Source organism: Homalodisca vitripennis, chromosome 6 (assembly GCF_021130785.1).
Source record: "Homalodisca vitripennis isolate AUS2020 chromosome 6, UT_GWSS_2.1, whole genome shotgun sequence".
Classification (NCBI taxonomy): domain Eukaryota; kingdom Metazoa; phylum Arthropoda; class Insecta; order Hemiptera; family Cicadellidae; genus Homalodisca; species Homalodisca vitripennis.
The window spans coordinates 133,815,758-133,843,492 of record NC_060212.1 but is presented as its reverse complement, the minus strand read 5'-3'; the positions used below and the strand labels follow the sequence as shown (position 1 = coordinate 133,843,492).

The following is a 27,735-nucleotide window of genomic DNA, read 5'->3' as shown; positions in this document are numbered from 1 at the left end:
AATTTATTACAGTCGGTCACCTACTCTAAATTCTGATGGGCAGATTTTCGTCCATGTTGTTGAAGTCGCAGTTGCGCGGTCGGGTCCACCAGCACTCCACCTCGCCCGAGGGCACGAAGTCGATGTTTTCCGAGAACGGCGGATAGATGTACTTGATCCTCTCCGGTGGACAGTAGTAACCCTTGAACGTGAAGCAGTCCGGGGGGAAACGGCCGGTTCCGCCCCCGGGGAGACACGGAGGTCTCAGGAGGTGCTCCGGGAACTTCTTAGGGGCCGGGAACGGCGGGGGTGGGTCCGGCTTGAACGGTTCGATGCCGCATACACCCGTCTGGTGGCGGATCTGTCCCACTATCGGCATACTGAGCTTGATCAATTTAGGAGCCGCCATTTGTGACAATTTTGAGATTAGAATTTCCAGAAATTTGAACTGACCAACATAATTTTTCACTGCTAAAACGAGATTTGGTTTGTTGCCTTGGTGAAAACACAACAATAAAGATAACTATTATTTATTTATTTGTGTGTTTTATAATACGTAATCTAAATATAAGGGATGAAAAGCCATGGATAAATAATTTAAATTTATAAACATTAAAAATCCACAGGTCCTTTGAGTAGTACTATCCAACACGCAGTACTGATGGTGTACCGGAGAATAGAGAACACTAGAGAAAATATAATCGAGTAAAGTGAATTTTTGTCCAAGTGCTCAATACAATAATCCACAGGCTGTTGTTCCATTGCCGTTATTTTATTTAACAAATACAAGTTTAGAAATGAAAACATAATCTGAGCAAAAATTATCATTTTGAGATTCAAATTGGTTAACATGTAATCAGTACCTACATTGACCACGACACGGTATATACGTACATGTGCAGGTGCGCTCAGAGTCAGGCTTGCCAACCCTCTGGAGGCCCCTGACACGGCGATAAAATACCGTGTTTATGGCTCACACAGAGCATACTTCGTTTGGATTACACCCGAGTTTCACAGACAATATGTATGGTGCTGGCAGACATAAAACTTACAATCTATCAATTTCTGTATTCCTAACATTAACTTTAGTGTGCAAAAAATACCTCCAACATTCAAATAACAAGAAATGACGAAATAATGTAGGACTATGCTTTAATTTTCACAGTCACAAAGTGCAACCGACTGTCTATTCCATCCCCATGTCGAGATAACCTTCATCACGTATATTCCTCGCACCCAACATAGAAAAAGTTAGCAAGTTGCATCCTGATATGAGATGGAGGGAAAATATTGGCTTCAAAAGAACCCCAAAAATGCCTAAATAAATAGATTGCTTAATCTCAATTCTTATTCTGTTATAATAACTGATAGAACTGTATTACTTTAGATGTTGAAGTTTCTGAAACCCTTTATAGAAAAACGTAGATAAATATAAAACTAGCACATTAAAAATTTGAAAACCGTTTCAATTATTTTTTTAATATATCGAAAATGAAAATCACGAACTAGTATTAGCAATAGAACGGAAAATCAGTTGTTAAATTTCCATGTATGGCGGAGTAAAGTTTAATTTGATATTTCCTCTGTTGAAGTGAACTGATTGAATGATTCGAGGCTGAAACTGCGGACAAAAAACTGATGAAGCGAACTTCAGCTCTAATCTGTTCACAATCCCTGGCTTACATGCCGGTCAGTGTTTAACATGGAAATGTTGTTAGAGAGGCTTTTGTTGCCGTCGTATGGACTCCACTTGTTCCCACTATGTTGTTGAAATACGCGTATAATAATTTTGGTACAATTTTAGACGTCCGCTCACCCTGACATCATGGTTTCTCTCTCTGCCTTAACAAGCACAGAACAACCGTTCTTTTATTTAAATACATACAGTGTTTTACCACCATTTGCAGGGGGGGGGGGGTGTGCCACCATTGTGATTGAGGAAATTATAAATCTGAAAGCAAACTTTAAATAGAAAATCTTTCCTTGTTCTTAGAGACATTTAAAAATGTGTCCTTTTAAACTTGTAAAAACCGTCGCCATTTTCTAATATGATCAACTTTTTTATGGAACAACCTGAATATTATCATTGTTTTCTCCAGGAAAAGTAGACGAGTAGAGGAGTACGCACCACACACCATGTATATAAGTATTAAATTGAAACACTACACAACACGTAACATCATGTGAGTTTTTTCAAACTCATATTTTAAAATCGATAAAAAATAATACATTAAAAAGTGCTAATTTAATTTATTTCGACCTTCTGTACTAAAATATGTAAGGAATATTAGTGTGAGAAATGAGTATTATCAATTTTTTTTAAGTCAATTTGTAATATTATATATAACAAATATTTAGAAATAAAAACGTACTAATATATTAAGAGATAACAGAATTGAGACTAAGAATTAAATCGCCTACTGTAAATCTAATATATTCCATAGAAACGACAATACAATACACAGATTTTAAGTTAGTAACAGAAGAGTGTATTGCCACATTTAATTACTAAGTTTAAAATAAACCGTACATATTGTTAAGTTTATGGAGCTATATTAACTACGCTAACATTTTACGATTCGAAGCGGGCAAATTTATTCCACGAGCACATGCTTCATTCGTTGGCACAGAAAGCAATATTCTCCCTTTGAACAATCTATTGAGACGTTTTACAGCTTCCAGCAATAATTAATTGTACCTTTCTCTCAGATATCTAGAAAAACTGGTGCAACAGCTGCCAACAGGAAGGGACATAATTGATCGCATTAAACACTTTAGTTTTACATTTGAATTTGGCGCTCTTCCTAGTACCTTTGTAGCAAAAATAAATAAATTCTACAAAATACCTTGAACATTAAAACTAGAATAACTTAATTAATTATTTAATTATTTAGGATAGGATATTGATTTGGCTACATGTTTGAGTATCATGAAGTATCTAAATCTGTATTTGGAGTTTTTATGTACATTTTTATGGAAATTAAGCGAATATTCAAGGGCATATTAAGGGTATTGTATTGTAACTGTCTAGAATACAAACTCAGTCATTGGTGAAGTTTCATTTCTATAACTTCTACGATTCTGATTCGAAAAGCTGAAGCTTAAGAATTGCAGTCACTTGGAAAAGTATGCCGTTTTAAAAAGGAATTGGCCGCACCATCCCAATAATAAGAAAAATAAAACATTTACTTGACTATTACATATTTTCAATATTTAAAATCGATTTCATACCCAAGTTTTGTATAGGATATTAAAGACAACCCACCAATCAGGGATTTTCTTACTCTATAAAAGCTATTAATTTGTAAAAATATATAAATATTGAATTGATACAGAATAAAAGTACGCCAGACCGCATATAGCGTAACAGGATTAGCGCGATTCAAAAAAAGTTAAATGTAACATTTTTAATCTACAGCTCATTCCATTCCCGAGATGTGTGTGGCAGACGACCAATCAGAAGTAAAACAGCCCCCAGTTAGACAAAAGATCAATTTTGGCAGCCTACTGAATGACAGGTTTCAATGACTCTAAGCCGGAGCTCATACACATGCACCATGAAGAGCTCATTCTTAATTATGAAGAAATGGAGTTACAGTACATGCAATATTTAAAAAATATTTTGAAATCTTTCTCGAGATACCTTTTTGTATTGACAGTGGCGCGTGCACTTTGGAACAGGTTGTACTCGGGCGAACCGCGAGAGGGGTTGGCTATTTGCGGGTGGTGGGGGGCGGATCGACCTCCCCTCTTCACATTTCATGCTAGTTGGCGCGGTCTGTACTACGTTGCTATCTAGTATTTAAACGTTTTGATCTTATGCGATATTCTTATTTTAGTGATAGTAGATTTGTCACAAACTTATTCCTTAAATTCAATAAAATTTTGCATTTAGTAGTGGATATTGGACAGAAAGTTTATTCAATCGTTCACATACGGCCATATCATTATTAGTTTATATGTCAAGTTTAATTAACACGATGTTCATCATATTATAACAGTGACATGTATCGGCAACCTTCTCACGTTTCTTGAATGTCAGTTTATACTTGACTTGGCATCACATGTACTTACAAAACCACTTCACTTGATCTGCAATGTGATTAATAACTGTATATTTTATTTTCTGCTTTGTATTCTTGGTGGAAGTGTGTAGGTTTTAATGGAAAAGACATTTTTTCTACTTCCACGTAAAATTTATTTAAAAAGCGCTTTCGCCGGTTAAGGCATCATCAGTTTGAATTGTTTACAGAAAAGAACATATGTGTAAAATAGAATAAACATATGATAAAATAGAATCAAATTTAAAACTAACTGTAAAGACCAAAAACTAATAAATTATAAAAGAATTATGTAGAAAAATATGGTTTGCAATTCATAATTTTTGGAATGGATTTCTTTTTTCACTAATGGTATAAAAATATCACTGAAATTTACGGAAGGTTGGGAAATACAATTATCTTTTAAAATTGTCATACACGCACTTATATTTTATGTTCAAATGTCTACATTAATGCAATTTGCATAACACCAATCCTGGTAAAGAACCCTCAAAACACATAGCCATGTGTTTCAGAACCGCTCTGTTACATATATACCGTATGACATTATATTGTATTGTATTGTATTGTAGAATGTAGTTAGTTATTTGTTACTTAATTATCTTTTGTGTGTTGCTATCGTTTATAGCATCAAGTTGATAGTCATTGTCAAAAATCTGGACCTTGGAAAAACGGCCAAATTCGGCTATATGCCCACAAAACACTGTAAGAAGAATATCTGAGGAGAAGTTGGACGATCTGAGACGTAACCTGAGATCGGGCAAGTACCTTCGGCGCTATCTGGTGAAAAAGGAAAAACATCCCTTGCCATAGTGCCGAAATGTAAGCTCAGCGCTCCTAAAAGTTATCTTTAACTTTTGTACTACTAGTAACATAATTATAATATCCTAATCTAAACCTACGTTCGGTCAAATTGTTTTATATGGGGATACAAACAAATATACGCTGAAAAATGAACAGGATTTCAAACAAACACATTGAATGATAAATATATTACAAAAAACTTGTACATAGGTACATAGTCACGTAACGATATGTCACGTTATGTTCCTCTGCTACGTCACTCACACTTGATACGGTATAAACTTCCAAATGTGGTCGTGAACCAATAAATAGTAGCCTAAGTAAAAGTCACAATATTAGACGTTTATGATTTTGACGTTACAGAACTAGAATTAGAACTTCAAAAAATGAACTATATTTTGTACTTATTATATTTCAGTTTAATGCTTCCAAAGGCGCGAGTAACAGCTAACCTAATATTTAAAAATCCAGCTTATTAAATATTAAGTGTACGAAAGGGTAATCAATCAATTATCTACTAAAAAAAAAGAAAAAAAGTAGTACTTCCATAATTGCACTGATTACTAAGGCATATTAATATGATATTTTTCTTATTGTAATAGATGACTAACAATCTTCTAACTATTTTCTAAGATATCGTATGTAATGTTAAAGAACTAAACAGCTGATTATTGAAATAAAACATTACAAGAATCAGTTATAATTTCACACTTCCACTTTTAATTCTAAATAAAGTAATAAGTTTGACAGTTTTTATGTTCATGAGTCTGCGATTCCTTAGACGACTGAAGTGCTCCAACATAAGGATATTTGCACTACAAACGAGGTCAATATCATCAGAGATAGATGACCTGTCCTCGGCTTCCTCAGATGAGGAAGGTGCATCTGCTCCTTGTAAAAGCGGCCAAAAAGACGAAGGTAAGGAAGATGTCAAGATCAGTAAAGAACCTTTCATACCGTCCCCAGACGTTCCTGGTTTGAGTTCCAACGTTTACCAAATCAGTGAAGGACAGTCGTTTCCCGGGATTTCAAAAGAGGGGACTTACAAGAATCCAGAATACTTCAGCTATCACTGCACATCCTTCTACGACGCGCAAGTCGAACTGATGACTTACAGGCTTCCCCAGCCTTCTTCCATAGACACACCGAAGAAGTGCCCACCACCAATATATGAAGAGGATTGTTAGTGTGAAACGCCAAAAGTGAAATAAAGATGGTGATGCGGTTGGATTAGATAAAATTATTGTTTGCCTATGCTATAGCTTACCTGTCTTATTCAGAAGGAATTTAAATTACGACTTTTAATAAGTCTACCTATTTTATCGACTAAATCAAGAATTATTTTGCACAAAACCGTAAGTAGCATGTAACCAACCAGTTTTTTTTTTTTTTATTATTTCCAGAGATAACATAAATTACCATCATGACTTTCTCTTAGAACCTGCAGTTTTTGACCAAGTATGGATTTTCAAACTGAGCTTGTTAATAATATCGGTACTTTGGGATTATACCGACCACACCCAGACATAAATCGTTATTTGACATTTTGCTTCTACTGATTACTAGATTGGCGTAGAACAATACTTCGTCAATATAAAACAGGAATTGTCTTATCGCAAACCCCTCCCCATCCTCAGACAGAGGTCAAAGTCGAGCGGTCTAGTAGATAACGTGATTGCAGAGTCTCGCCGCCCGTTCAGCTGGTGCGTCGCTTTGTTGTACTTCCGTGTTTTACTCCTACATTTCTCCAAACACAAAAATTCAAAAAAACAAACATTACCAAACAAAAACTAACCTCTTTATTGAAAAAAACACACAAAGCTTGTTTTTATTCTTGATCACACTCCGCCACCCAAAATGCGAGTGCCTCCGGCCATCAGCGCGGGCTTTGGCAGCACCTTCCGCGCTGATGTCAACGAAAGAAAAACATCCCTCGAGATAGTACCTATCAGTAAAATATCAAATTCTAGAGGGGCTGATCAGAAATAGAAATTGAATTTTAATGGAAAGGCAATAATTATGTACCGTGCAAAAACCTTAAATAATCATGTGATGCCGCGCGGCCTGCCGTAATCGGGATTCTCGAGAAAGATAAGATAACAGCGACATCAATACCGATCATTATACCTGGAAATGCGTGTTGATTGATGGAATGTTAGTTCTGTTACTCAACTACATCGTTTAATAACGTTCTAAGTTCATTGAAAAAGGTTTAAGCGTTGGGGGCATATAACGGAATCTGACCACATTAACAATAATTGATAATCGTTGTAAGTTTGTAATTCTGTAATTAAAGAGTTGTTTTTTCGTTGTATCATGTTTGTTTCTATAAATTTATATTTTTGTTTTCTTCATACTGGTATGGTCGGTATAATCCCAAAGTACCATAATATCCATAGTATTAAACTTTACATCATATATTTTCATTAGACTTCTTTACTAGTTTTATAACTTTTACTACACAGTTTACAGATTCGGAGCTCACTGGTTTTATTTGCCTTAACACTAAGTTTGTGATCCTATTACCGAACCTAAGACCGTTACTGCGTGTTATTGATATAGAGAGGGTCAAGTATGAAATTAATTAATTTCGTATGAAATTAACTAATTTCACTAAACAGCTACACAACAAATTGTGTATCTATTTTTTAACATATATGTGATCTATTTTTATAATGTCTACAACTGGAGCATTACGTGTTATAAAGTGCATACTTTCTGATACCTTCATTAGATTTACTATAAATTATTAGAGTCAACATTTTTATTCAGTTGCGTATAATATGGCCTTGAGATTATACTCATACTTCATTCGCAATGTTTATTTTTATATGAAAATAATTCAGATTAGTTTAAAACCCGTTTAAAATCCACTTGTACACGATGTTTTACAACAACAATTCATAAGTACAATCTTAAACTTAAAAAAGTTTACGCTCTTCTAGTACAGAGTGTATATGTATCGTGTTAGAATTGTCGGAGACAATTCTTTTTAAAGGTATAATTGATACACGTCCAAACGCTTTTTATTTTTTTTTTTTTTTATTTTTATTGGTTATTTTCAACAAACATATACAAACTATGATACTTTAGTACTATTATCTGAAGGTCAAGACACTCTGTCCCTATTACTATAATACTTGTTATTACGCGGTAAAAGTAGATTTTAATTAGCTTATCATAAATATGTTACTAGTAGTACCAAGTTAAAATTAACCTTTACGAGCGCTCACGTGATCTCTTGAGTTTAGTACTATCTCGAGGGATGCTTCTCTTTTTTCGCCAGAAGTGCGGGAAGGCGCCACCGAGCGACGCCGGAATCTGGTGTTTGACGATCTAGAGCGTGATCCGAGGTTGGGATAGTACCGATCGGAAATATCTCTAGCCATTAGGTGGTGATTTCGGCACCTCCCCACACTTATGGCGAATAAGAAAAACATCCCTCGACATTAGAGCTCAGATCACGTAGAGCGCTCATAAATGTTAACTTTAATCTGTTCTATTCATAATACGAACGAATATATTTACCTACTTATAGGCCTATTATAACGTAAAAACAAATAGTAGATAGGGACAGAGTGGCCGCCTCCGAATAATTCCAAAGTAGCAAAACCTGTTAGTACTTTATCGTTTGCATATGGGAAAAGTATTAAATATACAAAGCGTTTGGAAGAGTATTAGTAAGATCTTTAAAATCCCATAATTCTAAAACCAAAAATAAGGATGTAAAAGTGTGTCAAAGTTCTATATTTGTTTATGGGGTGAAACATAACGTAATTATTTCACTATGGCTGAAGGCACATAAATTGATTTCAGGAAACAATTAATCCACGTTTAATCACGTTTTTTTTCAACAAATTTAATCACTGCGAAAGCAATGTTATGACTGAACACTCTACAGTTGATGAGAATAAATTACTCAAATTTGACCACTGGTCCTTAAATGTCCGATTAGTTGGGCAAGAAATAGAGTTATGCTGTATAGCCTAAAGTAGAACAAAACTTGGCAGACACGGCAAAACTGTTTGTTCCCTCCAGTTTGTCACTCGTTGCCATGTTGTGTTGGCCGAAGAAATTGAACCTTGGAGCGATTTATTAGTTCAGCTGCTCCAACTATTTACCGACCCTCAGCAATCCCTTCTGCTGCCAATATCAGCTTTCTTCTGTCTTTGTCGAGTGTCGGTGACAAGTGCGCCGCGCCGCGCCAGTTGTCTCGGACACACGATACTTGTCGTGGCCAACAACACTGAGATTAAATAATGTTGTCGTCCTACATCTCCTTCGTGTACAGCGGCCAACTTTTCACGTGAGAATGGAAAATTGCTCCCAGAAAAGTTGATCAGAACATTGTAATGTTTAAATTTAAAGGACAGTGTATTGATAAAAACAAGGCCGTAACAAGTTGGAGTATAGGGGTTTAACCCTCCCCCCCTCACCGTCCTCACTTAAATGAACTATAATAACGCTGGTGTCTCAAAAGACTAAGCATAGTTTTATAAGTAACCAACCCCCACCCCCCTTATTTTTATGGGGAGGTCTTGCCAATACGAGAAATATGAAAAATCATTATAGTGACAGATTTACTCGGCAAAACTTACTTTCAGTTAGGCCAGTGTTGAGTTTTGGCGGCCATCTTCAAGTTATGACTAATATTTTTAATAGGCATAAAACTGTTTGCCATGAGATCATAAATTTTGTTTTATTCTGATTTCAGTAGTGAAACTGCAACTTTAAGGTCTGTAACTTATTAACAAGAATTGAATTATTATACAATTTGTTTATAAAATATGAAACTATAAAAGCCTAAATAAATGAACTGTGAAAGTGTATGTCACTAATTACTTTTAAAATAATGGTGTTTTTCACTTAACTATCATAATATTAAGCGGGTTAATTTTGTATTCTGGCACTTACTAGGCTAATTTAAACACTGTCAAGGCAAATTATGTTTAATATAAATAAATTATTTTAAAACTCTGTTTTTGCAATAATTTTTAAACGCATTGAGATATTAACCACATTGTTCATCATTGAACTCATGATAAAATAAAAGCACGTCACACGAGCCTATTCGTACGTGAAACAATACACCTAAATCCAAAATGTCCGATTCAGCAGCCGCAAAAATAAAAATTTACCAAACTGAAAGTAACTATAATGTTATGTACATATTAGCGGTTAATGTTTATTTTGTACTAGCTGTTTCTCGCGACTACCCACACTTTTAGTAAGCTTTGCCCGTGTATGTGTATACGTGTTCTGGATCAAGTGAATTATATTTCAAACGCCGATGTAGAGTTTGCCTTGTTGCCACGATCAAGAAGATTTGTGTATGTTTACAGTCATTATACGCGTACATTTATTTTATTACAAAATGGTCTAACACTCAAGGTTTAAGTTCAACCAGAAATTTATCTTAAAGATAAATATACATCATAAATTAGCGCCTGCAAATAGTATTTGGCTATTTAATATTCGCGAATCTTCGTAATTGCAGTTTATAGTGTGCAGGCGCTTTGAAAACTTTTGAAATCTTGTACAGCGCTGCCTGGTGGCGAGTTACATCAATGAGCATAGTATATAATATCCACCTTTTCCATAGAAAAATACATTTAAATACAAATGTTCATGATGATCAGTCAAATAGTTTACGATTCTATAAAGGACGTACAGACAAACATTTATATATCTCATTATTAAGCTTTTTCATACATCCGTACTTTATGGACACACTGTATAGATTTACAATAACTTCGAAGTATTTTAGAATGTGTCTATATTTATCATATGCTCTGTCGCGTGTCTCACACACTATATATTGCCAAGTAAATATTTTAACTAGCAGGTACAATTACTGATTTAAGTAGGGATACCATTTTTTTTAAACTATTTGGCAACTATTTTTTGGCACTTTTGCCACCAATACTATACCATTTTATTATTAAAAGATTCGTTAGTTTTTTACAAACAACAATACGTGTGCACGGATTTTATCAGTCAGTTTTCAAGATTAATAATAAATCAAAATAACTTGTTCATAAAACATTTTTACTTGAAGCAAGAAAACATTTCAGCCTCACACACGCGGCCCATACACGACGCACCAGGGACGACCACAAACCCAAAGTAAACTTGCAGACCAGAGTTCAACAAGTGAGATTAGCGCTTAAATTATGTAAATCGGTGTTAAAGTGATGTGTGACCTGTAACACGGCGGCCATTTATAAGAGGGTTTAAGCTCGGCAAGCAGCATTAGTTATATTGTGTGCTCACTGGCATTAGGTGTTCTCAACCTGCATTCATTACATAAGTTAGTCACTAAGCCAACACAATGTGTAGTCTAGGGGGAGAGGGACGGGGGGCGCAGTTCACACTTCTGTTTCTAGTATACCTTCATTAAACCTTAGCTTTATTGGCTGCAGCAATGTCACTAGTTGTGGAACTTTATGCTAACTCAAGTATCAGCACTTGTGTTTTGCAGTTTTACTAAACAATCTCCTTGAGTACGTTGCATGGTTGGGCAGTACAAAAAGTCAACAAAACCATCAATACTTATTGGAAAATACATTATTTTTTATATGTAGAATCTTTTATAAACATGTCTAAAATGCAATATATCAGCGTTTGTTTACTTCAACAGCGTATGACTAAAACATGCACAGAATCATATTATTGTTTATTGTCAAATTAGTCGCTCATTAGTTTCTCATAGTCCAAAAACTACATGATGGTATTATAAAGAGCCACAAATAATAAAAGAATTAAACAACAATGCTAACATTTAGTGCAGAATCAATACGCTAAGGAAAAACTGGTTTAGATTTCGGAAACCTCATAGATACAACTAACCTATTACATTGTTTTTGTATGTAATATACATCAAAACAATTACATTTTAACAAGATATGGTAAATACAGTACCAGATTTTGAATTGAGTTGGTGTGAGGCTTGAGTGACCTTATATGTTTGAAACGTATTTTTAATTTATTTATTTGCACATTATACGTTTAGAAACAGATGAATTGGCAAGTTTCACTAATTTTTACTTGGGGTGTCCATAACCCATCTATGGCTGAAAACACAAGTTTCTTGTATAATATACATTTTTAGTTCCTTTGGGGATTCTTCCAGTTGATATGAAGGGATTTTCTCAATGGGTTTCACTTACTTCGATAATGTGAGGGATACCACTCTGGCATCGAAGGAGAATGTTGTAGAATATATTATTTTATAAGATAGAGTCAAAAAGTTCCCCAAATCATACACTTGTTCACCATAGGGGAAATTCCTTTTCTGCAGTTGGCAGCTCTACTGGTGAAAACTCCAAGCCGTTTGACGCTTTTTATATTTTACTCCCGTCAAAAGGCTTTACGTGTATGACAAAGGACGGATTTTGATCATTCGTAAAATTGTGAACTGTTTGTTACCGTTAGAGCAGCGTGACTACTGTATATCAACATCTGCGTTTTACTTTAGGATCCTTGTTTTTCTTCTTAGATCCTTGAAATCATGAAAACAGCACTGCCATGACAAAATTGTAAAGCACGAAGAACATCACCTTTACGTGGAGTTTGTACAGTCGTTGAATTTGTCAATAACAGTGAATACACCCATCTTTACTGCAGATAACTTTTTGCGAAAACACTTTGATTATCAACGCACCTGGTGAAAACTTACACCTCCTCGTATCGTGTCAGACTGCTACACAAACATATATTCGTACGAGCAGAAAATAAAATGAAAAATAAACGTTACGATAAAAATTTATCCAATTAATAATTTGATATCTTTTAAACTGAAATGGCTGTAAAAGGGTCAGCTCGATAAATATAACAATAAATAATAATAACAGGGTTTTGCTTCAAGGTGGTGGGAGATCTCTACCAGATATCTAAAGGGTGCTTAGCGGTTCCTCTAGACATGTGAGGCTCGCACTCACTAAATTCCCCAGCCTTATGTTCTACATGGTACAAAAGCCATCAACCACAAACTAGATAACAATTTAATACACAATCTAAACTCCAAAATTAACTAGGCTATAAATTATACCGCATTCATTAGTGAGAGCTCTCTAAGGAAAGAATGAAGCCTCTCTGTAATTGGCTCATCGTCGCATAGAATATGTCTCAACGAAGCTGACAGATTCACATGGTGCCTGTGCCGCTAGTAGCGAGGACAGTTGACAAGTAGCTACATGTTCCAACGTGACAACAGTTCCGGCTGAACGTCTCGGCTCGTGAGTTGGCACGTTGGCAGTGTATGAAAACACAATACCTCCTCTTCACGACTGAAGATTACATGATGATTGTGCGAACATACACAGTCAAATTACTATTAATGCCAATGCACCTGAAATCAAATTATACCGATTACGAGTTTAGAAATTTCACACTGGATTCTTCACAATATTCTTGACGGACTTAAAAAACTTCTTTTCTGTCGTATGTCTGTCGAACCTACAGACTAAAATTGTTGCATTTATACATGCCTTCTTTGTTGAAAATACCTTACAAACGTCATTAATTTCAACTTGCAACAGCAAGAAAATGAAAATTTGCCAGTGTTCATAGTGAACAGTTCTCTTTAAAGGAAGTCGATTCCACTACATTTTTAGGAATACACCTCAATACAGGTGAGGTGCATATACCTAATATACCTATACACCTGTATAGGTGCTTGGAGTGTTCACATCAACGTGTTATGTTCCAGAGTTGCTAATAGTTCCTATGTGTACCTAGAAAAATTTTGTTCTGAAAGTGTTATAAAAATGGCTATTACGAGTTAGTATACCTACACTTTCATTATCGAATAAAATTGTGGGGTGGCTGCTCAAAATACAAATTTGAAAAAGCCTATACAACTCCTAAAGATACCCATCTGAATTTTTGCAAATTTAAAATTTAAAGAATTGTGCAGATATTCAGTTTAGGATTAATGACTTTGCCTTATCTCTATATCCTGGAGCCTGTGGTGTCAATACAAATATGGGTTGACCCATGGTAGTGATGTACGTATGTAAACGAGAGAAAGGGACAACTTGAGAATTCAGTGTCACACGATGGCTTATGAACAACTTCCATCTCAGGTTAGTATCTATGTGAACAACAGACTCCCAAGTGCATCTGAGAATTGGCAACAAAGAAATGTATCAAGATTTTTTAGTGTCAAATGCATTTTATTCTGTTGATGAGTTCATGACAAATCGCCGGGAACAATAAAACATTTTTGTTCACTCTGTTGTCAAAATTAATGAAATTTTAATGTTGATGATTGATAAAAAAGAGATTAATGTAACTTGAGTCAAAATGAATGTTTTATACTTAATACAAATGTACATAATTGTATTAATATAAGTTATATGACTGACGTATGCAATACAGCTGTAAAAATTTCTAATGCAGTAAAGAAGATTTTAATTTGAATTAATATGTCTTAAACCAGTCATAAAAGAATTAAATTAATACTGGAATTATTTTGTCTGGCGTATGTAAGACCTTTTTACAATACTTCTCTGTTACATACTTTATTCTATCTGTATGTATTATTCACTAATACTTTATTCTATATTTATTAAAAGTTTCAAAAACACTTAAAATTTGATTGCATGCAACCTCAGTGAAGCCTGTTATGTCATACATGGTGTGGTGTACATCAAACATTTACTAAATGACTTTCAATGAAGTTTTCTCCAACATCTAATAGTTTAATAGTGATATCAGAGCCCTCACAATTGCTGACTACACAAGTAACTAGCTAACAGGAACATGACTAGGACACTTGTTTCTTAATTCAGTTATCCAGTGTTAAAGGTATTCACTTGTCTTCTCTAGATAAGGGTATTCCCATTCCTTTATAAACCATGTTCAAAGTTATATTGGTGTAAGTACGAATTTCTTGTTCATTGTAAATAGTTAAAATATTTTTTCACTTATTATTCTTTCTCCATTTAATAAGCTGCTTGCTATATTCAAATTCCTTGGTAAACTTACATTTACTCAAATTTGTAGTTTTAGGCTGTGTGGTGGCAGCCCATTAAGTTGGAAAACCTTTAAAAATAGTTTTCTTTGTTATTAATGGGATTTTTGTCTTTGGAATGAAAAGTACGGTCAGGTTTATTATTTAAGTAAGTGTCTCATCCAGTTAAATAGTATCTATAACAGTTCATTTCTAATGTTGTAATGTCCATAATATTAATGAATTACTGTAAATTTACCTTCTGACATCCTTACTATTAAAACATTACAATAACGCTCAGTGACATTAGGAACATCAAAAGTTCAATTTATAATTAATTACTATTAATTACATATGGTCTGAGCTGTTACAAGTAAATGTGATGAAATGTCAGGTTTTCCAAATCTGACCATAGCCATTGTATCCTGATAATTATGTCATTTCATTTGCTACAGTTAATATAAGAAAAGAAAACTAAATATGGTCACTTATCAGATCCTTTTGTTTATCTTTGTATTCAAAGCATTTGCAATGCAAGATATGTATTCATCTCAAGCTGGTTTTGATGATTGCAAATAATTTTGACCTTCACCCATACAAATCCACTAATAACTGTTGTGTTAGTTTCCCAGCTCTGGAGAGAGAACTTAAGTTACTTACCTCTTATCTTAGAGAGGTTCAGAGCTGCAAGTCTATATAAAATATATTTACGCATGATACGATGTTCATGAATCTTAGTTTTCATTCACTATCCTGTTGGCATAGAGATATTCTATTCAGTGCCACATCTCCATATGTAAGTAGTACATACAGCCCCTGTGCATACTGCCAAAATCAATTATCTTTAGATCCCCATGTTTAGAATAAACTGTTTTACATAGATTAGAGGGCATGACACAGTCAACAATTTCACGTGAGACATGGTTGGTTCATTGAAGCAGCATTGGTCCAAGTGATGTTCATGAACAAATCTCAAGAGAATTTCATTAATAATTTTCTTTTGATTCTGCATTTCTTCTACAATCTTTTGATGCATAGTTTTGTAAAATGTTATGTAAGAATTACACAAAAGCTTGATGAGTTATTAACTTAATTATGTCTTTCCTGAAATCAAAATTAGAATGAAGTGCCTTTCTTATTTGATTGGCCTTTGCAAAATAAAAAATATAAAGCCACATGATCTTTCATTTTTATAGTTTACATGTAGAGATGAAATCAAATGATGAATTTGTTCATAAAATGTTAAAACAATGTTAACAAGAGTTATTTTTTAGGTGGTATTGCAATAAATTGGTATTAAAGAGACCAAACATGTAAAATTATATTAATGACAAATATTATTTCTAAAGCTTTGAACATTCATTAGTATTCAACGCCAAGATATAGTTTCTAAAGCTCAGAAGACATGAGGATTCAAATAAGAATGATTTAATTATTCCATTACTACAACCAAAGCTGAAGTGCCTACTGATATTTTTCTCACAGTCAAAACTAGGTGGAGAGCAATGTTATTACACTTATTACACATATCCATGAAGTAATAAGAAACTATTTAACATGTGATTTGAAAAAATATCCACTAACATATCCAAACAACTTTCTTGTGATTTTGTATAAAACATTACCTTTTACTTTTGTTCGTAACAGTACAGTACAGCCTAATTGATATTTTTCATGGGAACTCATTATATTTGGGCCACTAAATATTTAACTGTAATAAGGTTGGTATATGACTCGAGACGAACTGAAAGAGTAAACTAAGTATTCTGTAGCTAGAGATGTATCATAGTTTAACACATAGACTGCGGTGGACGCACCTCAAGACATCCTCGACTATAATAAGGTTGGTATATGACTCAAGACGAACTGAAAGGGTTAACTAAGTATTCTGTAGCTAAAGATCATAGTTTAACACATAGACCGTGGTGGACACACCTCAAGACATCCCCGACTGTCCTGAGGTTGGTACATGACTCGAGACGAACTGAAAGGATGAACTAAGTATTTTGTAGCTAGAGATGTATCATAGTTTAACACACAGACAGACTGCGGTGGACGCACCTCAAGACATCCTCGACTATAATAAGGTTGGTATATGACTCGAGACGAACTGAAAGGGTTAACTAAGTATTCTGTAGCTAGAGATGTATCATAGTTTAACAAACAGACTGCGGTGGACACACCTCAAGACATCCTCGACTATAATAAGGTTGGTATATGACTCGAGACGAACTGAAAGGGTTAACTAAGTATTCTGTAGCTAAAGATGTATCATAGTATAACACATGCGGTGGACACACCTCTAGACATCCCCGACTGTCCTAAGGTTGGTGCATGACTCGTGACGCACTGAAAGGGTTAACTAAGTATTCTGTAGCTAAAGATGTATCATAGTTTAACACATAGACCGTGGTGGACACACCTCAAAACATCCCCGACTGTCCTGAGGTTGGTACATGACTCGAGACGAACTGAAAAGGTGAACTAAGTATTTTGTAGCTAGAGATGTATCATAGTTTAACACATAGACTGCGGTGGACGCACCTCAAGACATCCTAGACTATAATAAGGTTGGTATATGACTCGAGACGAACTGAAAGGGTTAACTAAGTATTCTGTAGCTAAAGATGTATCATAGTATAACACATGCGGTGGACACACCTCTAGACATCCCCGACTGTCCTAAGGTTGGTACATGACTCGTGACGCACTGAAAGGGTTAACTAAGTATTCTGTAGCTAAAGATGTATCATAGTTTAACACATAGACCGTGGTGGACACACCTCAAAACATCCCCGACTGTCCTGAGGTTGGTACATGACTCGTGACCCACTGAAAGGGTTAACTAAGTATTCTGTAGCTAGAGATGTATCATAGTATAACACATGCGGTGGACACACCTCTAGACATCCCTGACTGTCCTAAGGTTGGTACATGACTCGTGACGCACTGAAAGGGTTAACTAAGTATTCTGTAGCTAAAGATGTATCATAGTATAACACATGCGGTGGGCACACCTCTAGACATCCCCGACTGTCCTAAGGTTGGTACATGACTCGTGACGCACTGAAAGGGTGAACTAAGAATTCTGTAGCTAGAGATGTATCATAATTTAACACATAGACTGCGGTGGATAGTATTTACTATTCTTCTGGCTGTCTTAAACTCGGTGCATGAGTGAAGTTGTTAAATATGTATTCTGCAACTAGAGATGTACCATAATTTAATACATAGACTGCGGTGGACACTATTTACTATTCTTCTGGCTGTCTTAAAGTCGGTGCATGAGTGAAGTTGTTAAATATGTATTCTGTAGCTAGAGATGTATCATAATTTAACACATAGACTGCGGTGGACACTATTTACTATTCTTCTGGCTGTCTTAAAGTCGGTGCATGAGTGAAGTTGTTAAATATATATTCTGTAGCTAGAGATGTACCATAGTTTAATACATTGACTGCGATGGACACTACTTACTAATCTTCCGGCTGTTCTAAAGTCGCGGTGAAGGTGTTAATGTATTAGTGTCAATCATAGTATCCTCCATCTAAGCATCTGTGAAATGGAGAATGTCTAATTATGAATCCACACTGAAAGTTATTGTCTACCATATATGCAGTATATGCTTATATAGTATACGAAAAAGTTACTCTAATAAAAAAGATTATTACATCCAGCTAATTCATGATTTCTTTACAGTAAATCAAAATTTTCTTCTTTGGATATGACTGATTAATGGTAGCTCTTATCACCTGTTACAAAATATTTATTAACTCCTAATTTTGTGAAATATACTTTACAGCTTTTACGTGGTAACAATATAACTAATCTTTGAACAAACAGTTCCATGACAGCTTCTACTACATAGGTCACATGGTCAATGAGAAACAGAAGACTTATGAAAAATAATGTAAAATAAATCATTTCGACATTAACAAATAAGCAAAATAAACACATTTTAATAAAAAATTATTGTTCCTACCAATGTTTGAATAATATAAAAATAGTAAATAAACAGCTCATTTGTAACTTCTCAAATAAGTAATTTTAAAACTTAAAAATGCTGCTATTGGCTGTTTAATTTAATTTAAATATTATGATGCTTTAAAAAAACCGAAAACTTAACTTGAAAATCGAACTCTGACATTAGATCCTACACAAAAGTATCATCAATAAAGGAAACAGAAATCTGTTCAGACATTGCCTCAGGAACACAGTAAACAAAAACACCAGTGTATTTTAAATATATATAGAGAGTTGACGTTAAACACATGAAGTTAGCAACTCACTAATATTTCCAATGATCCATAAGTTTAATTTTTGAATTTTTTATGTCACCTATAAAGTTTTTAATGTGTTTTTCAGTTGCTATTTTCATTGTGCAAATATATAGATCCATTATGTTTTATCAACCTTTAAAAAAGAAAGCTACAAGCACGTTTACAATTCTAACACCTGTGTATTGTCTTGTATTGTATACATCTAGCTCATAAATACCACCTATATATTAATTTTAAACTATTTTAGTACGCTGTTGAAAGATGTAACTTACCTGTATTGTGTTGTCAGTTTCATCCAGTGCTGTGTCTTCCTCCACTTCCTCCTCTCCCTCGGACCAAGCTTGCTTGAACACCACAATACAGTCTTCATCACTGGAACCATTACACTGAGTTCCCACTGATTTCCACTCACTTCCACTTTCACTTTCACTTACACTGACAACCGCGCACAAACTCACCTCAGATGGACTCGTTTTTAAAACCGGTTTTAAAATATTGGCTTTTTCCAAGTTAATTTCTGTGTTACCTTTATCCAGAAATGTTTGTGAAACTGGTTCACAAGATTCCAGGTTTTTTTCACAATGCTCTGGGCTTCCTTGGCTTGGAAATGGTTCTGACATTTCACTGTTCATCTCTGTTTTGCTGTCCGAGAGATCAGAACTCATTTTGCTGTGTGATCGTTGGATAATACGGGCAAAGTTGTTTTGGTGATATCCAAGTATTCTAAAAACACTTATGTTGTTAAGTCGCCCAAATATTATGCTTCCTTCAGTGATTCGATATGCTAATCCTGATAACATCTGAAAGAAACACATTTAAATGTATAGTTTTATAAAAATATTTTGTAACACATGGTATTATTTATTCATTTATTGATCTTTATACAATATTTAATAATATTATTACCATTAAAATAAATCACAACAATTCAAATCATTTACTACCACCAATAGAATCCAGTCACATCTTAATTACCATATACCATTCATCATCCGTAGTCAGGTGAAAGAAATGGTTCGAATGAAAAAAGATTCTTGTTTGAGTTAATCTCTTTTACTATAATAAATGGCAAGAGAGATTAAGCTCATTTTTTTCTTTCCTTCCATGTGACACCACACTGCTTGACTAATCTGCCCCCATAAGTTAAAAGGCCCTAACTCCAAAATTTTTTAAATTGACTTTTTTTGTTGTTTTCGATTTACTGGGATAAAATACGTCTTTTTATGACATAGAAAGGCCCTAAATTCAACTCTCATGGTTACTATTACTACAATTTATATTGGCCCTAACTCCGAAATGTCGTGGTTTTTGACCATAAGATGGCCCTATGTAACAATTAAATTGTTTAAAAACACCCTAAGTGCATAGGCAGTTGCAATTAGGGCCTTTAGACTTATGGTTCAATAGTCCACCCAAGAGCATCAAGGAACTTGGGGCCTTCTCTCATAAGACTAAGTAGGAGATTTCCTGGAATTAGGGCCTTCTTTCATCAAACATAACAGCATGACTAGGCTAGAGTTTTTGTTGTTTGCAGCTGTTTCTCACTTAGTAACAACAACCTATCAAGTTAATGTGTCATGAACGTGTGTTTTTGGTTATAATTAGTTATTCGGTTTACAATGTTTTAAATTATATTGTGTCAGATAGCCTGATTTTTTTTCTACTGCACTTCAGGTAATTTATTTTTTAAGTTGTAATTGTTGATTTGCAAAAATGGAACATGAATACACAGTGGAAAGGTCTATCATTTCCAGGACTTTGTTAAATGTGTTGAAAAAGCTAATTTAGGAAAGGTAGACATCAAAGAACTTGGTGAAAGTGACTTGTATGAATGAAAAGGACTGTTCTTCTAAACAAAAAGCTTAAGTGTCGAGAAAATGTACCATATCAAAGATGTTGTGAAAGTAACTGCTGACAGAGGTAAAACTACGCTTTTGTACTCTACGAAATATTAAGAATTTCCATCAAAAGAGTTGAACTTCATTCAATCCAAGTATATCAAGAAGTTTCCTATGCCAGAAAAAATAAATAAAGTTCGGGGTTTCAATAAAACCAAAAAGAAAAACATTGTTGAAAAACTGTGTCCCCTTATGCCATCCAACCGTCGGGGGTTTTGGACAAGTCTTCCAGAGTCAGGAGAACGAGACTTGATTGACTGTGATGAGTAAAAAACTAATTTCCAAAAGTTAATGCCAAAAGTTAAAGTAGATAGTGATCAATTCTATAAATGGCAGAAGTGTTTTTGTTTTTCAGCTAATCTTATTATTATTACTGTTTAAAGTTAAGGTAAGTGGGGACTTATTTATCACCAGCATAACTGTGTAATAGGTCTACAAGTTAAACTATTCTAATGACTTTGTGCCAGAACAAACTTTGTTTGTGCATAGATTACTTCTAATTTTTTTTATTTAAGTCATGTCTAAAACACACAATGTATATTTAGTTTTTTCTAAGTAGTAGGCAGCCTACAATTTAACATTTTTTCTCATTTTAAGTAACTTATTTTTAAAAGTTTGTAAAATTGTTGAAATATTTGTATGTACTTGTTAACTTTACTGTTTTAAATTTATGAATGTCAACAAATATAACGAGATAGGTTTCTTATTTCTAGTAAATAAGCTTACAAATTAAAATTGATCCTTGATTAAAGGAATATATTGTTTTTTACAAGCTTTTAAATTAAAAAATAAACTTTTACTTCATAAATATTTTGTTTGTACTTGTTCAATTGTTTTATTTGAGTAAAATCTAATAAAATAACATTACATGTTGGTTTGTTTTCTTAAACTGCAGTTTTTAACACTAAGCAACATTTAAAATATGATTATGCCAATTAGGTGTCACAACTAAACAAGTCCATTTTGACGATAAAAAGCCCTAACTCCCATAGAAGGAGTTAGGGCTTTTCAAGGGTGCGCTTCAGGCCAACACAAACTGTGACATAAAAGCCCCTAACTCCACTTTTTCTATTAAAAAAAAATTAATCAATGAAATTTCACATCAACATAAATATTTTGTAGGTCTATCAATAACATTTTAGCATAAACCTTTTTTTAAAGTGCTAAAATGTTAATGCAGGTAAAAAAATTAGTAATCCTCATTTCCTGAACAGTTTTGTTTCTTGGAGTTAGGGTTTTTATTCTTATGGGGGCAGTAATATGTGAGCAATAAGTTAGATATTTTACTCAGCAGTAAAACCAGTAACGTAGTATAGACCAGCAGTGAAGGTTTTAAGAAGTGGGTACTAGCACTGTAATCTGTTTTTCCTGACAGTTAAACTAGTGATGAAGGCCAGAGAGCGGAAACCTAATCCACCGTCAAGCATATTAGCAATAATGGCATAGGAAGATATCTGAGCAGCCACACACTTTTCTAAAACAGAGTGATCACAACATCTCATTTTTCCCAATATAGTACTGAAAAAGGCACAAAAATGTAAACAAAAAGGATACAAAAAATTGTACTGAATATGGTACTGAACAAGGTTAAAAAAAGGTTGACACAATTTTATATTGCACTTCTGACATGATACCTACTAGAACTATGAATTTCTCAGCAAAACCATTATTAAAGTAACTCTAAGTTGACTTCATTCGCTTTACAAAGCCACCAAGTTAAGATATTATGAAGATTACTTATATTATGCTGATGGACCAAAAGTAGACTGAACAAAATTAAAGTTTTTTGCAATGAAAATTGCTTCTGTAACAAGTTTGCCAGGTAATTCATCACACCCCAGAATGAGGTTTAATAATGGAGTATAGAATAATACAGGCTAGGCACCTCAACATAGAAGCCATTTTTCAAATTGATATTACAACTAAACTTGCATATTCAGTACACACTACTCCAATACCGCATGATTCTCATTGAATTCAGCAAACCAAAGAAACAGTTGTTTTCAGTTCTCCAAAGCAACATTGCTTGAGTGCGTTCTTGTGGAAGTGGAAATTATTTCATACTGTAATTCATATATATCCGTTCTACTCGCTTTTACTGTAACCTCTAGTAGTGAATGAGTTATATATCATTACTATTCTAATTATAGTATTTACAATATTTGAAATTGTTCAGTGATACAATACAATAAATAATATTATGTTTTTAGTCGTGTAATCTGATCACTTCCTTAGGTAAATTTAATCCTGCTAGTGTAATATATTTGGTTAGATTGTCCTGCCATCTTAGAAACTCGGAAAAGATACCTGGGAGCATATCTCCTCAGCCCCAAGGATATCAGAGAACAGGAGCCCTCAAATCTGATTTGGTTTTTGCAAAAGCCTCGGACTTTGAGGACACAAAATTAAAGTAAGGGAGGCGCAAAGGTCCTTTTAGGACTAAGCGCGGGGACAAACTGTCCTTTTCCCTCAGGAAGAAGAAGAATAAAATATTGTAATAGAGTATAACATTTTAAATGAACTACTGGTCATAAATCGAGATGAGGTACTCCTTCTACACAATGAAAACCTAGGAAGTGAAATGAAGACTTGTATAAGATAAAGTAAATTAATGTTTTTAAACTTAATCTCTATAATGAACCTCTATTATTACCTATGTGTAATAGATAATAATTTTCCATTATGATATGGACACTATCAAGGATTAAAAATGTATTACGAATTAAAATTTACAAAACTGATGGATAATTATGTTGTGTTTAATGAATAAAACGTGGTTATTTCACTTTTATGTGAATTTTTGTACAAAAACAACAATAAACACTATTAAAATTCACGTAGCTGGAAAGACGCATCATTATCTATTATATAAAAATGAAACTGTTCGTGTGTAACAGCATCACTCACTCACAAACGGCTGGACGGATTTCGCCTAATTTTTTTTTAAATTTGTTCGTCTTGATCTGTAGAAGGTTATAGGATACTTTTTATCCCTTTCCCGATTCAGGATTCCGCCCCACTGGTTACAGAAATACCCGTAAGAAATGCATTGCAGCAAACATATGTTATTAAGTGAAAGAGTCTTTTCAAATTTTTAATCAGCTGTTCTTTGTAAACATATATAGTGCGACAAAAATATATTTATATATAATTTAATTACTACACTTATAGTTTTAAAGCATAGAGTAAGCTTAAGAGAAACGACAAATTTTGTTTAAACTGTTTCTGCAATCACTGTTAAACATAGACTTTACTATCCAGATAATACAATTCAAATTTGACGTAAAAAATTCACCTTTAACTGCAATATTTATTTAATATAAACCATGCTCATGCTTGATCAGAAGAGCAATGCAGATATCATAATTACTATCTTACGTTGGCTACAAATATAAAGAATGTTATAAAATCAACCTTAGTTGTTTTTTTTTGACAGAAGTATCAGGAATGTGGTACATACCTTCATAATGCGCCCAAGAAGCTCACGAAGGAACGACTATCAATTATCTCAGCAATGTTTAGAATGTGATAGAAAATGAATAAGTGAATATAGTGTACTGTTTTCAACGGGAAATTGCGTGCGAAGCCGCGGGAAACTTATTGAAATGCGCAGCGAAGCGCGCCGGGTCCGCTAGTCTTATATATATAAAAATGAAACTGTTCGTGTGTAACAGCATCACTCACAAACGGCTGGACGGATTCGCCTAATTTTTTTTTTAATTTGTTCGTCTTGATCTGTAGAAGGTTATAGGATACTTTTTATCCCTTTCCCGATTCAGGATTCCGCCCCACTGGTTACAGAAATACCCGTAAGAAATGCATTGCAGCAAACATATGTTATTAAGTGAAAGAGTCTTTTCAAATTTTTAATCAGCTGTTCTTTGTAAACATATATAATGCGACAAAAAATTGTTGTTATTTTTGACAGTAACTAAGTAAACATAAAATATTTTTGACGTTTCTATGTAAACAAACATTTTTTGACATTTACAACGTGTCACAAATGTCAAATTTTTGATAAACGTGATTTGATATCTTTTTTACAATTTCCAAGAACAGTGTTATTTTCCATCAGTAAAAGGTTTAAAAAAATAGGCAAGTATTTTTGTTTTCTCATGTAAATATTCTTTGAAGAATGTTTATCTCAACATTTTTTTTTTACAGAATTCCTTTGAGCAGTTTTTTGACGAATTTTATTGGAAAATAACATAATGCCGCCAAGAAAAAAAAGTGCTTTAAGCCGTCACAGCGCACGTGCGATAGCAACAAAACGAATTCGTAATAATCAAAGCAACGACCAGCGCGCAAAGGTAAACGAATTGAATCGAATACGAACATCAGCATCAAGAATGATGCTGTCGCAAGAAGAAAGAGAAACATCAAATTTGAATGATAGATTGAGAATGCAAAGTAATCGAGCGGTTGCAAACAGATCAGGCGATGCACGACTTCAACATGACATGTATAAACAAGCTTTTAATTACGATCCTTCAGCAGACTACAATCAACACCCAAAAATGAATATCGGTCACATGAATGTAACTTGCCCACATTGCCATGCACGGAAATTTCCAAACGAGGCACTAGGAATGTGTTGCAGCAACAGCCCTCTCTACTGCCACGCGAGCGGAGCCGCGGGTTTAGGCTAGTAACCACTATTTGTTATTAGTTAAAGCTGCATGTAATAATTCTTTAAATAAAAACCTGTGTCTCTACTTAACATTGTAAAATAAGAACATCTATTCAAAAATCAGACGCATTTTGTTTTAACATTAAAAAATATATGGTAGTTGTTTGATAAATTATTCTTTACTGTGCAGTTTTATATGTATATGGTTATTTATATCATTGATATATAGTGTAGGCTTAAAGAGAAAACATCCGTGTCAAGTTATGAAACGTAGTTTAAAATATCATTTAGACAGGCAATTAACAACACATTTACTACCAAAGGTTACAGTTAACACATTCAGTGCAATTCCAACATAAGTATTGACTCATCGCCCATTAAGAGTTAATAATCATATTTTCTGATTGTTTTAAGCTACTAGTGTTTCACGAGTTCAATAGTAAAAAAACAGGTGTTGGAGGAATGAAAACTCACAATTCTGACAAAACGCTATAAGCCAAGTGGATCTGGCTCCAACTGATTACATAGCATACAACAAAATACCTACTCCATTTTATTTTATACTTTCTCTGTTGCATTGTGTAGGCTACGTTTTATCAGATACTGGAACTAGATGATCCACTTCTTAATTATACACAAATGAAACATCTAAGAGGCCAGAAATATCACAATGGCCTCAGAGGGAAACACCTATGAGAAACAAATAGATCTGTTGGGAGAGTTTAGTTCTAGACAGAAAATAGACTCAAATACTCAGACATCACAATTAATTTTGGAATGTCCTGTATCTGATAACACCCAGGTCAAGTCAAGTATATTTTTTGATATTTCGTTAACATTATTCATGTATAGCTTTTATGCGTGTATACCCATTACTTAATTTTATTTGAGGGGTTGGCAAATAGAAAACTGTACCCTACAATGTTTACAAACGTTTTTAAAACATTTATTGCCATAGTTGAACAACACTGTTCATGTTGCTGTTACATATCAGGCCATTAAGTTAGTAGTTTTTATGAGGGTAAAATAAGAGTTAACTCATATTAGTTGTATTATAATTTCATATATCAAAGAGTTTCTAAGGTTTGTTAAAGCGGTAGACTAGTCTATTTTACTTATTTTATGATTTCAATTAATTTCAATACTTACCAAATAATTTTTTATTAATCTAGGAAACATATATTGAAATTTAAAATAAAATTATAAAATATGAAATCCCATTAGATATCAAATAGTTTATACGAGTAGTTAACTTTGAGGTTAAAGACGCACATGTATGTAAACACAACAGACAACTCGATCATAACCCGTAAGCTTCCCAAAGACTAAAAAAGTAAATTGAAAAGATAAAGGAGTTCCGATCAGCTGAGTCAAAGTCAACAAATACAAAATTTTTAAGTTTAACATTTTTAGAACGTCATCAATAATGAAATAAATGTAGCTGTGTTTTATCAATGTGACTCAAATTAAAGGATATATAAATTGAAAGGTTCGTACTATCTCATGACCCCAAACTAGACTGCAAAGGTTTTGAGCATTTTTCACAACATTCAGTAACCAGTGTATCCAGAATTAAGATTGGAATAATTCGAACTGCTATCTTTTTTGTGACTTCAAGAAAGCTCGTTTAATTAAAGATAGGCAGTGATTTTGTTATTGCCAATTTGGTATTTAACACAAAGTACAAATCGAATGTTGAGTGCAGCCGCGACCTCGTTTAGCGGAGTGTGCATGCCTATTGCCTATTGCCCGACTACTTGACTAATACCTCAACCAGTCATCCTCTGGACCTGGGCCCCGCTGTGAGGAGCTGATTGCCGCCACAAATTATTTGGCAGTCTGTGCATAGAGTAATAATATATGCTACCAATTAGAAGGACACATTGCAACCCAGCAAGCTGACACCGATGCTAACATTGAAGAATTGGTGGCTGCCCAGCACAATATCAGGGTACTAATCTTGGGAGAGATCGGCTGAAAGTTATTCTAGGGGTACGGTCAAAATCTAACAAGTAGGGACACGCGGATACTAGCTGAGATGATTGTGAGGTTTGTGTCGATGATACCTTCCAGTTCATTACGCCTATCGAGTCCAACAACCCCTACCTCTCCCATTTTTTGCCAGAAA

General features: G+C 34.1%; 2 protein-coding genes across 2 annotated transcripts; one reads left to right on the top strand and one right to left on the bottom strand.

Annotated features, from left to right (window-relative positions):
• Positions 1-5,489: 5,489 nt before the first annotated feature.
• LOC124364936 lies at positions 5,490-6,074 on the top strand. The gene has a single exon (XM_046820765.1). The coding sequence runs from the start codon at positions 5,600-5,602 to the stop codon at positions 6,029-6,031; it is 432 nt and encodes a 143-aa protein (XP_046676721.1). The 5' UTR covers positions 5,490-5,599; the 3' UTR covers positions 6,032-6,074.
• A 13,238-nt stretch (positions 6,075-19,312) lies between these two features.
• On the bottom strand, positions 19,313-26,913 carry LOC124365567. The gene is made up of 2 exons (XM_046821559.1): positions 26,757-26,913; positions 19,313-19,879 (listed from the first exon to the last, which is right to left on the bottom strand). The coding sequence occupies exons 1-2, from the start codon at positions 26,784-26,786 to the stop codon at positions 19,313-19,315; spliced, it is 597 nt and encodes a 198-aa protein (XP_046677515.1). The 5' UTR covers positions 26,787-26,913.
• Positions 26,914-27,735: the final 822 nt, after the last annotated feature.